At 40.6% G+C, this 16,201-nt stretch overlaps 1 protein-coding gene across 1 annotated transcript; it reads left to right on the top strand.

Annotated features, from left to right (window-relative positions):
* The first annotated feature begins 1,956 nt into the window (after positions 1 to 1,956).
* On the top strand, positions 1,957 to 3,321 carry LOC110601492 (peroxidase 5). The gene is made up of 4 exons (XM_021738645.2): positions 1,957 to 2,184; positions 2,310 to 2,501; positions 2,580 to 2,745; positions 2,889 to 3,321. Exons 1-4 carry the CDS (start codon positions 1,963 to 1,965, stop codon positions 3,302 to 3,304), a joined length of 996 nt encoding a protein of 331 aa, XP_021594337.2. The 5' UTR covers positions 1,957 to 1,962; the 3' UTR covers positions 3,305 to 3,321.
* Positions 3,322 to 16,201: the final 12,880 nt, after the last annotated feature.

The following is a 16,201-nucleotide window of genomic DNA, read 5'->3' as shown; positions in this document are numbered from 1 at the left end:
CGAATATGCTGCATTGCATAAGATGATATTTGTGTGGATGAATGTTGAATGATCCATAGCCCTTGATATCAGTTGAGACACCATGAGAGCATATGAGATATGGCATGAGATAGCCATACCAGGTCGCCCCTGGATAGTCCAGGTCGCTCCTGGTACTATGAGTTAGACAGCTGGGCTGTCAGATTAGATAAGAGAAGTCCAGGTGATGACGTAGTCTCCTTGGCACAGTGGGACATGTTATGATATGAGAGAAATAAGAGAAGTCCAGGTGATGACCTAGTCTCCTTGGCACAGCAGGACATATTATGACATGTAGTAGAGGGCTATTGGTAACAAGTTCATCCTTGAGATGATATGTTTGTGATGTGATGCATTTCATGAGAACATGTAATTAATGAATTGTTTTATTGTTCCTCCTCACTGGGCTGTAGTAGCTCATCCCACTCCCTTAACCCCAGTTTTGCAGGTTCTGAGATTAGCTGTGAGAAGTCAAAGTCAGCAAGAGTAAAGAGGAAGGATATGCATGAATGTATGTTTGTAATAGAATAGTGGACATGATGTAATTAAAAGAGTAATTGTAATGTATAGATATGTACTGTCATATACTGGATAGACTTGTGCTTTCCCTAGTGTCACTGCTATAGTGTAATGTATGATTAATCCCTTTGTACATGAATCCTGTTTTACGTTTCTTGATGAGAAATGTGTGAGTTGGGCTTAACGTATGGCTTTGATGAGATACCAATGGGATGTGTTATAGATTAAAAGGGTTTCAATCCCTTGAACCACAGAGATGGTAGTCCCTGGTATAGGCCCTGAGGGCCCTTTCAGATTGACATATCTGAGGAGCAGTAGTTAAGCCTACAGAGTTTTACAGGATTGTTGAGTCGTTTTATATCATGTATGGGATGTATCAGGTACACAGAGAGTATAGTCGGCTTACTACGGGTCCCGGCGGCCTTAAGCCGATCTGGATCCTAGTGCCAGTGATGGTTCGGGCCGTTACAGAGGGGTACCGGTTTCCGGGTCGTTACATTGGTCACTGTTTTTTGAGGAGCAGCCGGAAATGATGTTGCGGCTCTCCCTATGCCAGGGATGAGATCAAACGGATACATAAACTTGGTGATCCAACAACCAGTTTCTCAATCCGAAAAATCCAAAGAAAACAGACACCCAAAATTAGCTCAAAGGCTCTCATACCATATAACAAGACAATGAATAATTGGGCAATTTTAGTATATTTTCTCTATTGAAGAAGTGTGTGTATATATATAGATTACAAGGTCTTATTAAGAGAACTTCTAAAAATCCTCTATCAATCAATTAGCCTATAATTATTTAATCTTTTTTAATTATGTACAGATTATATTCACACTCTAACAATGTTGAAAATATAGATTCAGTGTTAGAGATTTTAAATTAGGTAATCTTATTTTTTCACTAGCAACTAATATCAAAATGAATTAAAATTTAAATATAAATTCTTGATCATTTGAACAAATAAGGATCAAGACACAGAAGACATATTTCAATAAACAAATTTAAGGACCATAAATTATTCCTACAATAATTGGAAAAAAAAAAAAGACTAAATTTTCTGTGTGTTTAACAACTCTCCCTGAAATTTCTCTCAATTAAGTCAACTAAAATGGATAACTTTTGTTTGGTTCTTCACTAAATTTGCTAGTGGGCTATATTATAATTCTTACACAACCAATTTCCAATTGTGCTGAAACCCACTCCTCTTGTCTTTTCTTCTCCTTTTTCAAAACCCTTTTTGTAATCTTTCTGCTGATTTCTTAACAGCCACATTACTCTGTATATCTAGTGCCTTCTTAGTGCGTACGATTATTATGACATGGATTCTAACATGTTGTTTTGTTTTAGTTTCTTCGACTATAAATAGACATTTAATGTACGAGCTTGGATCATCTATACATTGAGTTGAGACTTTGGGAGACAATGACTCATCCAAAGAATCTAGCTGATCAACTATGTGTAGTTTTAGCGATTACTTTTTTGTGTCAAGTTGGTGTTCTTTCTCAGCTTGAAGTTGGTTTTTATACTAACTCATGTGGTTTAGCTGAGTTCATTGTGAAAGACGAGGTTAGGGCTGCTTTCGCTAAGGATAAAGGAGTCGCTGCTGGTCTTGTAAGAATGCACTTTCACGATTGCTTTGTTAGGGTAAGAACTACATATGTTGATAGCTACCGAGGATGTTTTCTTTTTTAAGCTACATGGAAAGTTCTTAAATGAGATTGAATTTCTGTAAGAGATAATGACAATTAAACACTCATTATTACATATAGGGGTGTGACGCTTCTGTTCTTATTGACTCCACACCCTCAAACACAGCAGAGAAAGACTCGGCAGTCAATAACCCAAGCCTGAGGGGATTTGAAGTCATTGACAAAGCAAAGTCTAGACTAGAAGCTCTTTGTGAAGGAATTGTTTCCTGTGCTGATGTACTCGCATTTGCAGCAAGAGATAGCGTTGAGTTAGTAAGTATATAATATTACCATTGACTAAATCATAACAAATCAAAATTATTACATATAGTATTATTATTATTTGTGCAGACTGGAGGGCTTGGCTATGATGTTCCTGCAGGAAGAAGAGATGGCAAAATTTCATTAGCCTCAGAAACTTTAACAAACTTACCTGGTCCAACATTCAATGTCAACCAGCTTACTCAATCATTTGCAGACAAGGGTTTGTCGCAAGATGAAATGGTTACACTTTCTGGTATTATTATTACTATTTCTACCTAGATATATACTACAACTTTTCTTTTAAAACAATTCAGATTAATCAACAACTAGCAGCTGGAAGTTGTTATTTTCATATCAAACAGTATGTAAGATAATACATGTGCATGAATTATGCAGGAGCACACACCATAGGTCGTTCCCACTGCACTTCCTTCAGTAACAGATTATACAAATTCAATGGAACAAATAGCCAGGATCCAAGCTTAGATGGAACGTATGCAGCCAGGTTGAAGCAGCAGTGCCCACAAGGGAACACTGATCCTAGCTTGGTGGTGCCAATGGACCCTTCTAGTCCAAGCACAACAGACGTAGGTTATTACATAGATGTCCAAGCAAACCGAGGGTTGTTCACTTCAGACCAGACTCTCATGACAAACCCAGCAACAGCAAACCAAGTGAATCTAAATGCAAGAAATGTCAATCTTTGGAGAAGTAAATTTGCTACAGCCATGGTGAAGATGGGTCAAATTGATGTTTTGACAGGTGCAGATTCTGGAGAGATTCGAACAAACTGTAGGGTCGTCAACACCTAACCTTTTTACATGGCAAATTGTCGCACTACTCCAGAATGATTAAAAATAATAGTTAAAAAAAAAATCATCGTTGATCTTCTTGTTCTGTCCAATGATATGATTAAACAAAATTAAAATTACATAAAATATTATAATAATTAAATATTATTAATAAAAATATTAATATTATTAATAAATAAAATAATAATAAAAACTGTATGTATTTATATATATATATAATTATTATATGTTAATTATTGATTATGATAGAATATTATGAAATCTGTGATATTAATGGTTATACCACCGTTGTATATAAATGGGTGTATAATAAAATTCCTCGAGAAATAGGATAACACGTGTCAACTCATTTCCTAATGCCAACGGGTGACGGACGGACAGGCTGGCTGTAACAGAACCCTCGGAGCTTCAGACCTTTCCGATATCCATTTTGAATAGTAAGTCATCTAAATCAGTTGTGCTAGCCGGTTCAACGAGTGCTAGATATAAAGCTGACAACTGTTTTTATTGCCTCTCTTTTTACATATAAAAATATATGGACGGTATTAAGTCGCAAATACCCTTCATGCTCTTAGTGGTTGAGTTGGTAGCAATAGAATACATATGTTCAAGACCATCCTCCTACAATAGATATAAGAAAATGTATTATTTAAAATGACATAAAAATTTTAAATTTTTTACTCTAATCTCATTGCCGGTCTTTTAATATAAATCCAACGTCTTGACATTCTACGGTACCACTCCATATACTCCGAATGAAAATGGAGTGGCTCTGTTGCTGACGGTCGAGTAATTATTCTTCGATCTCAAGTGTTCTAGCGCGCGATCCAATGTGAATACACTTCTGCCCACTTAGTGTCGCTCTTCTGCAAATCAAAATCATGCAGTACAGCAGATTGTAGAGGTTCAGTTAGAATATACTGCTGCATACCAAATTGTCGCATGACACGATCTGACTGATGTCACTCTATAGTGTGAAAGCATACTAGTGGAACAACAACTCTCCAAATTTCTCGTACTTCGCGATAGCATTCGAGGAGCGACTCAATCAGGATTTCAGTGTATGGCTCTCAAATTACCTGAAATTAATATTTAAGTGTTATATACAAATTAATGTAGCATTAAAATATAAATTTTATTTTACAATATTATCTGCTCGGATAATAGTGGATCTAACTGATAACACAACTTCACTAGTACGTGGATGAAAACCACAGTAATCTGTCTGGCATTACTCCACCTGTAGAATACATTATATTATCAAATGTTTTTTTAAATATTAAATTTAAAAAAATAAGTAAAAAATATTATAATATCACATATCTACTGCCTAAGGGAGCATTATGATGTGGTACTCAGTTAGTTAGTATCGGCAATACTGCTATAATACGGTCTCATGCCAATATTTGAAGTATGAATAATGGACCAGATATCTGCATAATGTCAGGATTTATCGCCTTACACAATTGTCTGAACAATCATGCCAGACATGCTCCGTCCCAACTATAATTATCGGCTTTTTTCAGATCGATCAGCAACGATGAAAACATGAGATTCACACGAGAAGTAGATGTATCACTGAAAATAGATCCAATGATCCTCATAATATATGCTCGTGCGAATCTCTGAACAACTTCCTCATTAGCATCATCCGGAAGTTGACTAAACTCCTCAGCTAGCCAGATCATTTTCAAATATCACCATCTTATGGTATTATTAGGTGGAACGACACCTAATAATGTCTCACATACTGTTGGCCAATGATGACATGATCAGCCTGTAACAGCTGCACTATTAACCGGCAACCTAGTAATTAGCTCCACATCTTCAAGAGTAATAGTCATTTTCCCTTTCAAAAACATAAATATATGGGTTTCTGGTCGCCACCACTCAACAAGGGTAGTAATTAGATGTTAATTCAAAGCAAAAAAATCTAAACGTATTACGCCATAAAAATCCGTACGCCGTAGGTGAGATATAATTTGCTCTGAAATATCGTCTAAATGCAAAATTGTACTCGTTCTTTTGCAGCCTATCGCTCCAATTTCTATAGTTTGTTATCATATACCCTTAGACCGATGTTCTGATTGCGCATATAGCAACGATGAGTCATTAAGACTCGGTAAAATATAATCACAATAGTCACAGCGATTGCGTATTTCCTCTATATCCAATTATACAGAATAATATACAATATCACATCACAATCAAATACTATACTAATACACATTTACTAAATTTATTCTATTCAAAATCACAAAAAATATTCAATAACCATATTAAGTTATCATTTATAAATTTTTATCAAACTTAATCACAATTAATTTTTCTCACTAAATCACAATAAAAAAATTATCACTACACTAATATACTTTTACTAAATTTATTCTATCCAAAAATTATATAATTTTCAATCACCATACTACATTATCAATTATAAATTTCTACTACACTTAATCACACTTAATTTTTTTAAACTAAACTAAATAAAAATTATTAATTCATTATACCTGAATCATATTATATATTTTAAAACTAAATTAATTATCAATATTAATTTTTTCACTAAATTACAATAAAAATTATTTATCACTACATTAATATACATTTACTAAATTTTTTCTATCCAAAACCACAATACATATTCAATTACCATATTATATTATCAATTATAAATTTCTAATACACTTAATCACACTTAATTTTTTTACTAAACTAAAAATAAATTATTAATTCATTATAACTAAATCATATTATATATTTTAAAACTAAATAAATTATCAACATTAAATTTTTTCACTAAATAACCATAAAAAATTTAACACTACAATAATATACATTTACTACAATTATTTTATTCAAAAATCACAATAAATGTTATTAATTCATTCTATCCTAAAATTAACATAATTAACACTAAACTAATTTTTTCAACTAAATCATAATTGTATAAATTTTCAATATATATAATAATAATAATTATAACTACATACAAATTTACAACTTATAATTTTATTTTTATATATCAAACAAAAAATATAAATACACATTTAAAAAAAATTGAGTCATAGACAAACCTATTAAAGAGAGAGGGAGGTGCTGAGGGAGATGAAGGGAGATGGTGGAGAGGGAGATAATAGAGAGGAAGAAGTGTGCTGAGGAGGGAGATGGAGAGAAAGGAAGAAATAGGGAAATAGGGAAATGGGGAGATAGGGAAAGAGACTTTGGCTTTAAAGCCAAAGTCTCCACCCTTACTCTGTTCGCTAAGCAGAGTAAGGGGGTTGTGTGTGTATGCAGGCGCCACGCGGGCCTGCACGTATGAAAAGCGTTCGGCACTTTTTGAGGTGATTGACCCTAAGGGTCAATGACCTTCACCTCTTCGTCAGAGATGCAGAGACTCTCTGCACCCCTAAGGTGATAGCTCGTCCAGCACTTAAAGTGTTGGACAGGCATGTTCGGCACCTTAGGTGCCGAACATGCCATGTATACCACCACGGGAGCAATTCAGTGAGCTCCCGTGGTAGGGACCTCATTATTCGACACCAATAGTGTCGAACAATCTGGTCTTGTGGCAGGTGTCGAACAATAATGTTCAAGAACAACAATGGTGTTGAACATGCATGCTCGGCAGTATGACTGTCGAACATGCTTCTTTGACACACATAATCCGAAAATATTTTCGAATTCTGCATGATTTGATAAATAGTGTAACGACCCGAAATCGGACAGCTACCGGCGCTAGGATCCAGATCGACTTAAGGTCGCCGGGACCCGTAGCAAGCCTAGCATACAACCTGTCATACCTGATAAATCCCATTCATGATCACACAATTACATAAAACTTTTAAACTTTTCATCTACCAAGCTCGACCTGTGTATGCACTGAAATTGAATACATAAAAACCCCACAATAGAGCCCTCATCAAATGCTCTAGTTGGGTCAACATTACATAAATCAAGCTTGGTTTACATATCTCAACATACAAAATATTTCATAATGATCATGAACAAAAGGGATTAACTATACACACTAGGGTCAAGCACAATACTAATACTCATTATATTTTGTACAATATTTTACATTACAATGTCTTTCATATCCACAGCTAACTATTACATACATAAACTTTTACTCTTGCCGACTTCCTAGTCTATCCCGAACCTGCAAACCTGGAGGTTAAGGGAAAGGGGTAAGCTACTAGAGCCCAGTGAGCAGAATAGTGAAACAATGTATTAAAACTTATGCTTTCATGAAATCCATCACATCACAAACAAATCACATCAAGGATGGACTTGTCACCAATAGCCCTCTACACATTCCAATGGTGCCAGGGGCATAGAATGGGCCTCGACCTGGACTTTCTCTTAACATAAGATAACATACATAATATAACCAATGTGCCAGGGGCGTAGAATGGGCATCGACCTGGACTTTCTCTTACTCTGTGCCAGGGGCGTAGAATGGGCCTCGACCTGGACTTCCATACCATATCATATCATATCATATCAAGGGCTAATGGGTCATCCAATATCCATCCACATCAACATCATAGTATGCAATGCAATATATTCGTGAATTCTAATGCAAACAACCTAATTTATATCATGGCATTCGTGATGCATGAACATGCTCAAAATTTATTTACTTTGAAACATAAAGATCCATTCTACTCACCTTAGGCTGGCTCTGAACAGACTCTGAAGCAGCTATCTCACTGCTGGGGGTCCTCGGTTCCTCAGGTCCGAACCTACACAGGTGGACTCAAATGAGGGACCAAACATACACTAACATGACTCTAAACATCTCCCCAAAAATCCCCCCTAAAAGGCCATAAAACAGTCATAGAAAACATGCAAAGGAAGGCTGAACAGGGCACTTTCGGCGGCAGGTTCGGCGGCCGAAAGTCCCTCCAGAGCCGAAAGTCATGCACTTTCGGGGGCAGGGTTTGGCGGCCGAAAGTCTGTCCAGAGCCGAAAGTCACCAACCTTCGGCGGCAGGTTCAGGGGCCGAAACTCCACCCCAGAGCCGAAAGTCCAAACTTTCGGGGGCGAGTTTAGGCGGCCAAACTGCCTCCACAGGCAGGTTCGGCGGCCGAACATGGCTTCGGCAGCCGAACCTGAGTTCTTCCAGAATGGGAGAACTCAAGCCTCTCATGCATATTTTGCCTCCCAAACCCTCCAAACTCAAACCAAACCATGCAAAAACATGCATAAACACATTTTTAAGCATTTAGGGGCATAAAACTAGTCTATACCCCAACCACATCAATACATAGTATACAATAAACATACATTTTTCATTTAACTCACATAAACCCTAACCTTTAACAACTACTCTAATCATGCATAAAACCCCCTTAAAACCTCTCAAAACTTACTCAAAACATCAAAGAAGGTGAGGATCAGCGCTTACCTCTTGAAGATCTAGAGAAGGCGTGACCCAACTTGGAGATTTGGGGAAAACGAGTTCCGAAGGTCTCCAAGCTTCACAACTTCGATTTTTGCTCAAAAATCTTCAAAACCAAGTTAAAACTCATCAAAAACATGAACGATTTGAAGGAAAACATCAAAACTAACCATGGAAGGGTTTGGACTCACCTTTGCCCAAAAATGGAGAAGAAAACTCGTCCATTTTCGGACATGGGGCCTTTTATAGGTGGCTAGCCAAACCACCTTCGGGGGCCAAAGGTGCTCCCTAAACTCCACCATGTTCGGCGGCCGAACATGAGGTTCGGCGGCCGAACCTGGCTTTCCTCCCTTGGTGCTTTTCTTTCAAAAACTCAATTTCTTTCTTACTTAAAACCTTAAAACACATGAAAATATTTTAGAAAAACATATTTTACCCTTCTAGAGGTTTCCAATATCCGAGATTTCACCAGAAAATAGGAATTCCGATGCCGGGGGTCTAGCCGGGTATTACAAATAGATTTTTAATTATGCATGATTTAAAAAAAATCTCAAAAAATGAAAGAAGAAATAATGGCTAAGAAGAATAGTGACCATTGGGAGGACCTCAACCCTGAAATACTTGCTTTGATACTAGTTCGACTCCCACCTAACCAAAAGGGTGTCAAACGCCTCCTTGGTGTGCAAGTCCTGGTTCGAATGCATTGTTGGACCCTACTGTTGGTCCCGAATCGACATCCAACAATGGTGTAGGAGTCGGTATCGCTCCATCAATCAAGTTGACTTAGTGGTACTCAAGTTGATTAAGCATAGTAAAGGCACATTTCACCTACTCTCTGCTTACAAGCTCGAGGACGTTGGTTTGGCTTTCGCTACTAACTGGTATTATATATAATGCCTCTCCCTATATATCTCTCTTTCTCCGTCGTTTAACTTGGTTTCCTTAGCTTTAAAGAAATGGGTTTTGTTGTTAAAACAGAGGGAACAAATTGAACCAGAAAAAATCCCTGTCAACAAATAATCTTGAAGTTGATCCTGTTGACGTACATTTTTTTCTATCAAGTTGGCCTTTCGAGACTTTGATTGCGCTTCTTTGATTCTTAAGGAGTTGTCAATTTTCCCCTCAAGGAGTAGGATTTTAAGTTTGGCTATTGCCTTTCTGAATCCCATTCAAGAAGGTGGTAAGTATTTACATAAGCCAATAGGCTTAGTTTTAGCTTTTGAGCATCTTGCTCAGCCTCTTGGCTGATTTGCTTTTTGATGATTGATTAACCAAACCTTGCATGTCTTGTGATATATTTTCTACATACCTTTTCTGGGTCAGATGTAGCATAGCCTGTTTAGAACCAACTTTGCCAAGTGAGAACTTCCATTAATTTTTTTGTTATCGGCTCATTGGTTTCTATTATGTGAAGGGAAATCTAAAAGTTGGGAGAACTTCAAAATCTGACTATACCGGTTACTGAAATTCATATTACAATAAGCACTAAATGATCTTTTCGATAAAGCTAAACGTGGGCTTTTTGCCAATTTGGGGTTATAAGAAAATTTATTTGTAAATTTGGGGTTGGGAGAAAGAAAATTGGGGATTTGGGGTTGGGGTGCCCAGTGGCAGCCAGAAAGGCTGTGTGGTGCCAGTTAAGTAGGCGCCAGGGCCTAGCGCCTCTTTAAGGGGCGCCAAGCGTAAGAGGTGCCAGGCCTCAATCCTAGCGCCTCTTAGTGTTGAGGCCTGATGCCTCTTTAAGAGGCGCCAGGCCTTAATCCTGGCGCCTCTTAGTGTTGAGGCCTGATGTAATACCCGGCTAGACTCCGGTATCGGAATTCCAACCGTCCGGTGGAATCTCGGATGTCGGAAACCTCTAGAAGGGAAAAATTAGGTTTTTATAAAATGTTTTTATGTTTTTAATGGTTTTAAGTATGAAATTAAATGAGTTTTTGCATGAAAAGTCATTGGAGGAAAACCCAGGTTCGGCCGCCGAAGGTCAAGTTCGGCCGCCGAACATGCATGCGTTTTGGAGGCACGTTAGGCCCCCGAAAGCATGAGTTAGGGAAGTCCAGGTTCGGCCGCCGAAAGCCAAGTTCGGCCGCCGAACATTGCATGGATGCGGAGGCACATTCGGCCCCCGAACGTGGCCTGGCCAGCCACCTATAAAAGGGGCACTTAGCCGAAATGGGCGAGCTTTCTCCCATTTTCGACCACAGTGAGCTTCCGACCTTCCCTTTGCAACTCTTGTGTTCTTCTTCCAAATCTCTTCCATTTTTCTTGAGTTTTAAACTCACATTGCAAGTTTTGAGCATTTAAACTAAGTTTTGGAGCTTTGGGAACTCAGGAGCCCATTTGCTTGGATCTCCGAGTTTAGGTCGTCTCTCTCTCGATCTTCAAGAGGTAAGAGCCGATCTTAAGCTCATTGTATGTTTTAAACAAGCATTAAGTTGATTTATGGGTAGAAATGCATGTTTAGGCTTATTGATGAGTTTATGGGTTTTGATGCTTTGATGAACAATGTAGCTTGTTTATGTGTTGTTGGAAGTGTTGTAGATGGGGTATATGATGGTTTGAGACCCCTAGGTGTGATGTATGTGATGTATGCATGTTGTAGAGCAAGTTTATGCATGATTAGAGGTTTTGGGAGGCAAGAGGTTCGTTTGAACCAAGTTTCTGCCCTTTGGCAGAAACCAGGTTCGGCAGCCGAAGGGAGTTTCGGCCGCCGAACCCCCTTTGTGGAGGCAGCATTCGGCTGCCGAAGTTGCCCCCGAAAAGAGACTTTCGTCTCTGTCTGGGACTTTCGACCGCCGAAGGTGCCGCCGAAAGTGCCCGACTTTCGGATCTGTCCAGGACTTTCGGCCGCCGAAGGTGCCGCCGAAAGTGCCCTGTTCAGCCATTTCATGCATATTTCTATGTGATGTTTTCCTGATATTTTAGGGGGTTTTTGGGGAGTTTATTAGAGTTATGTTTATGTATGATTGGTCCCTCATTGGAGTCCACCTGTGTAGGTTCGGACCCGAGGAACCGAGGACCTCAGCAGTGAGATAGCTGCTTCAGAGTCTGTAGAGCTTCAGCCAGAGGTGAGTGGAATGAACCTTAAGTTTTTAAATAAATGAAATATAACTTTTTGGAGCATGTTCATGCATCATATATGCCATGCGATATTTTAGGTTGTTTGCATTAGTATTCACGAATATGTTGCATTGCATAATATGATGTGGATGCGGATTGGCTATTGGATGATCCTCTAGTCCTCCTATGGTATGATATGATGATGATACGGTATGGATCGCCAGTGAGGCCCATTCTACGCCCCTGGACTATGTTAAGAGAAAGACCAGTGAGGCCCATTCTACGCCCCTGGCATATTGGAATGTTATGTTATGTTATGTATGCAAGAGAAAGACCAGTGAGGCCCATTCTACGCCCCTGGCACGATTGGACTATGTTGAGGACTATAGGGGACAATACCATCCTTATGTGATATGTTTGTGATGTGTTGCATTTCATGGAAGCATGAAATATTTAATATATGTTTTCTCTATTCTGCTCACTGGGCTTTATAGCTCACCCCTCTCCCCTAACCCCAGATGTGCAGGCGCAGGGTAGATCAGGAGGTTAGCCAGAGTATGGAAGACATGTTTATGAAATAGTTAGATTGTGGACATGACAATTGTATTATGATATAATGTAAAAGTGTTTTAAGTTATGTTATGTAATTTGAATATTGAGGATAGAGTTGTGCTTGACCAATACAGATTGTTAATCCCACTTGTATGTACATGGTCTTTATGATATGAAATATGAGGTTATGTTTCAGCCAAGCTTATGTATGATGAGATACCCCATTGGAGCATTTTGATGAGGGCTCCAGTGGAGGTTTATGTTATGTTTATGTTTATGTACAGGTTGAGCTTGGTTGTTATATGAGATTGTTTATAGGTTTATGAGTATTGTTGATCATGTATGGGATTAAACAGGATTACAGGTTATGTTAGGCTTGCTACGGGTCCCGGCGGCCTTACGTCGATCTGGATCCTAGCGCCGGTAGCGGTCCGAATTTCCGGACTGTTACAGAGTGGTATCAGAGCCCTAGGTTCATATGGTCGGACCTAGAGTGTCGGGCTCATAGAGGTTTTAGCAGGTCAAGCACAGTAGGAAAAGTCATGTCCACTAGGATAGGATATGGAGTCCTATCTTGCATGATGATGTGATATGCCATGATTATATGCATGTGCATAAATGATATGTTATGTATGCTATGTATGTGATGAGGGTTCATGTGTGCCCACATGAACCATATGATGCTAATGCTTGCTTGATGTGTACTGTGTTTCAGAAAACAGGATGAGAGGAACTCGTCGATCAGCAAGATTGACTGGAGTACCACCTGAGGATGAGGGCATGAGCGCCCGTCCTCCAGCATTGCCTAGGGCAATGTCTAGTAGGTCTAATCGAGAAAGAGCAGCGAGAGACCCTAGAAGGTCTTTAGATCTGGGAAGAAGCAGATCAGTACGAGGAACAGTTCAAGGTGGTATGTCAGAAGATGTGGGAGATGACATGGATGTGGACCAGAGGAGGGATGGCAGTTTGGGGATGAGTATGTCAGAGGAAGGCATGGGAGAGTCCCAAGGAGGCACTCAGGCCTCGGGTTTTGTTCAGCCACCTCATTACCCACCTTTCTCACAGAATCCCGGGTATTCGATGGGAGGTACATCGGATTACCCTAGTTTTAGCCCTTACCCCACACAGATGCCATACCCACCATATTACCCACCATACCCACAGTACCCTATGTATCCACCCCCACCCTATCACCCAAATCCAGCAAACCCTATCTCAGGGGATGCTGCACCTCCTCCACCACCAGCAGCACCTACTGTCCCAAAAACCCAAATACCTCAACCTAGCTCATCTGGAGGGAGCAAGGTCAGAATGACTGATTATATGAAGTTGGGTGCTCCCCAGTTTGAAACCGGTGATGACCCGTTTGTGTACCTTGAGAGGGTCAAGGCGATAACGGATGAGATAGGGGCGGATGACAGTAGAGCCATTCAGATGGCTGGGTTCACACTAAAATGCAAGAAGGCCCGTGAGTGGTTCAAGAACTATGTGAAATCGAGGGTGGATGGTCTATCATGGGCGGAGTTTGCTAATGAATTTGCAGGGTGGGCTTTCCCTGATAGTTCAAGGGAATTGAAGATGATAGAATTCGAGCAGTTGAGGCAAACTGATGACATGAGTGTAGACGAATATACTGACAGGTTTATGGAGTTGCTGCCATTTGCTGGGCAGGACCTTAATACAGACCAGAAGAAGTCAAGGAGGTATATCATGAAGCTCCATTCTAGGTATTCCTCCTTGATACAGGCAGCAGATAGAGAGAGTTTTCACGCCATAGTAGACATGGCTAGGAGGATGGAGGCTAGTGCTATCATCGAGGGAAAAGTCAAATAGTCAGCAGCACAGCCTTCTGGTTCCAGAACCCCAGGAAAGGGAAAAGTGGATCCTTCTTCCTTAAGCTCAGGTAGCAAGAGGTGGGGCAGTACCACCAAGAAGTTTAAGAAGAATAAGTTCTGGAACAAGATCAAGTCAGGTCTGGGATTAGGAAGTGGCTCGAGCTCAGGTGCAGATAATGCAGTATGTAAGAAATGTGGGAGACCGCACAGAGGAGTATGTCTGGTTGGGACGTCAGCCTGCTTCAGATGTGGGCAGGAGGGACACATGGCACGAGAATGTCCTAGAGCAGCTTTTGTGACACAGTCTCAGCAGACAGCTTCTGGTAGTGTGGCACAGCCAGTAGCTCCAGCCATGACACAGGCCAGTGGTAGAGGCAGAGGGAGAGGGTCAGCCTCTTCTTCAGCAGGGTTCAGAGGTGAGGGTCCGTCAGCTCCAGCAAGGATCTTCACCATGACACAGCAGGAGGCAGATGCATCTAACACCGTGGTGGCAGGTAATTTAGTCATTGGGTGTTCTGATGTGTATGCATTAATGGACCCTGGTGCATCTCATTCTTTTATTGCTCCGAGGGCCGTAGAGAGGTTGGGATTAATGGTCTCTGGGTTAGAGTGTCCTCTCTGGGTCAGTGGACCCAAGTGTGATCCATCAGTGGCAGAGTTAGTCTGTCAGTGTAGTCCAGTTTTTGTTGAGGGGAGATGCATGTCCGCCGACCTTGTGGTTCTAGAGTTGACAGATTTTGACGTCATTCTAGGGATGGACTGGTTATCTACCCATGGCGCTACCTTGGACTGCAGGGACAAGGTAGTCAGGTTCAGAGGTCAGGATGGATCAGAGGTCGTCTTCAGAGGAGACAGGAGGGGTACACCTAGAGGTTTGATCTCATCTCTTCAGGCTCGTAGGTTGCTTAGGAGGGGATGTCAGGGGTATTTGGCTCATGTGAGAGAGCTAGACAGTCAGATTAGAGAGCCCGCCGCAGTGCCAGTGGTCAATGAGTTTTTAGATGTGTTCCCAGACGAGTTGCCAGGTTTACCACCTGTTAGGGAGATAGAGTTCGAGATTGAATTGATGCCTGGAACTAGACCGATCTCTATCCCTCCCTACAGGATGGCTCCAGCCGAGTTGAAGGAATTGAAAGAACAGTTGTAGGAATTGGTAGACAAGGGCTTCATCCGACCGAGTACCTCACCTTGGGGTGCTCCAGTGCTGTTTGTAAGAAAGAAGGATGGATCCCTTAGACTTTGTATCGACTACAGGCAGTTGAACAAAGTCACTACCAAGAACAAGTACCCATTGCCAAGGATCGACGATCTATTCGACCAGCTAGCAGGAGCGGGTTGTTTCTCCAAAATAGATCTGAGATCTGGGTATCATCAGCTGAGGATCAGAGAAGAGGATGTGCCAAAGACAGCTTTCAGGACCAGATATGGGCACTATGAGTTCCTTGTGATGCCGTTCGGGCTGACCAACGCCCCTGCAGCATTCATGGACCTCATGAACAGAGTGTTTAGACAGTACCTGGATCACTTTGTTATTGTCTTCATAGATGATATCTTAGTGTATTCCAGGAATGCAGAGGAGCATGCCCATCATCTGAGGACAGTTTTGCAGACCTTGAGGGAGCATGGCTTGTATGCCAAGTTCTCTAAATGTGAGTTCTGGCTGAGGAGCATTTCGTTCTTGGGGCATGTAGTGTCAGAGAATGGGATTGAGGTAGACCCCAAGAAGACAGAGACTGTGACTAACTGGCCTAGACCCACCTCAGTGACAGAGATTAGAAGTTTCTTGGGTTTGGCTGGTTATTACAGGAGGTTCGTTCAGGACTTCTCAAAGATTGCAGCTCCTCTAACCAGATTGACCAGAAAGAACCAGAGGTTCGTATGGATCGATCAGTGTGAAGAAAGTTTTGAGGAGCTCAAGAAGAGGTTAACTTCAGCACCAGTGTTAGCTCTGCCGACTAGTAATGATGACTTCACAGTGTTCTGTGATGCATCCAGAGTAGGCTTGGGTTGTGTGTTGATGCAGAATGACAGGGTGATCGCTTACGC

This window comes from Manihot esculenta, chromosome 1 (assembly GCF_001659605.2).
Source record: "Manihot esculenta cultivar AM560-2 chromosome 1, M.esculenta_v8, whole genome shotgun sequence".
Classification (NCBI taxonomy): domain Eukaryota; kingdom Viridiplantae; phylum Streptophyta; class Magnoliopsida; order Malpighiales; family Euphorbiaceae; genus Manihot; species Manihot esculenta.
This window is presented reverse-complemented; position numbering and strand designations above follow the sequence as displayed.

What these genes read in the sequence shown, in the direction of transcription:
- LOC110601492 (XM_021738645.2), top strand. Translation starts at nt 1,963, where the DNA reads ATGACTCATCCAAAGAATCTAGCTGATCAACTATGTGTAGTTTTAGCG. An exon ending in CAAGAGATAGCGTTGAGTTA is followed by an intron (nt 2,502 to 2,579) that starts GTAAGTATATAA and finishes TTATTTGTGCAG; the next exon opens with ACTGGAGGGCTTGGCTATGA. An exon ending in TGAAATGGTTACACTTTCTG is followed by an intron (nt 2,746 to 2,888) that starts GTATTATTATTA and finishes TGAATTATGCAG; the next exon opens with GAGCACACACCATAGGTCGT.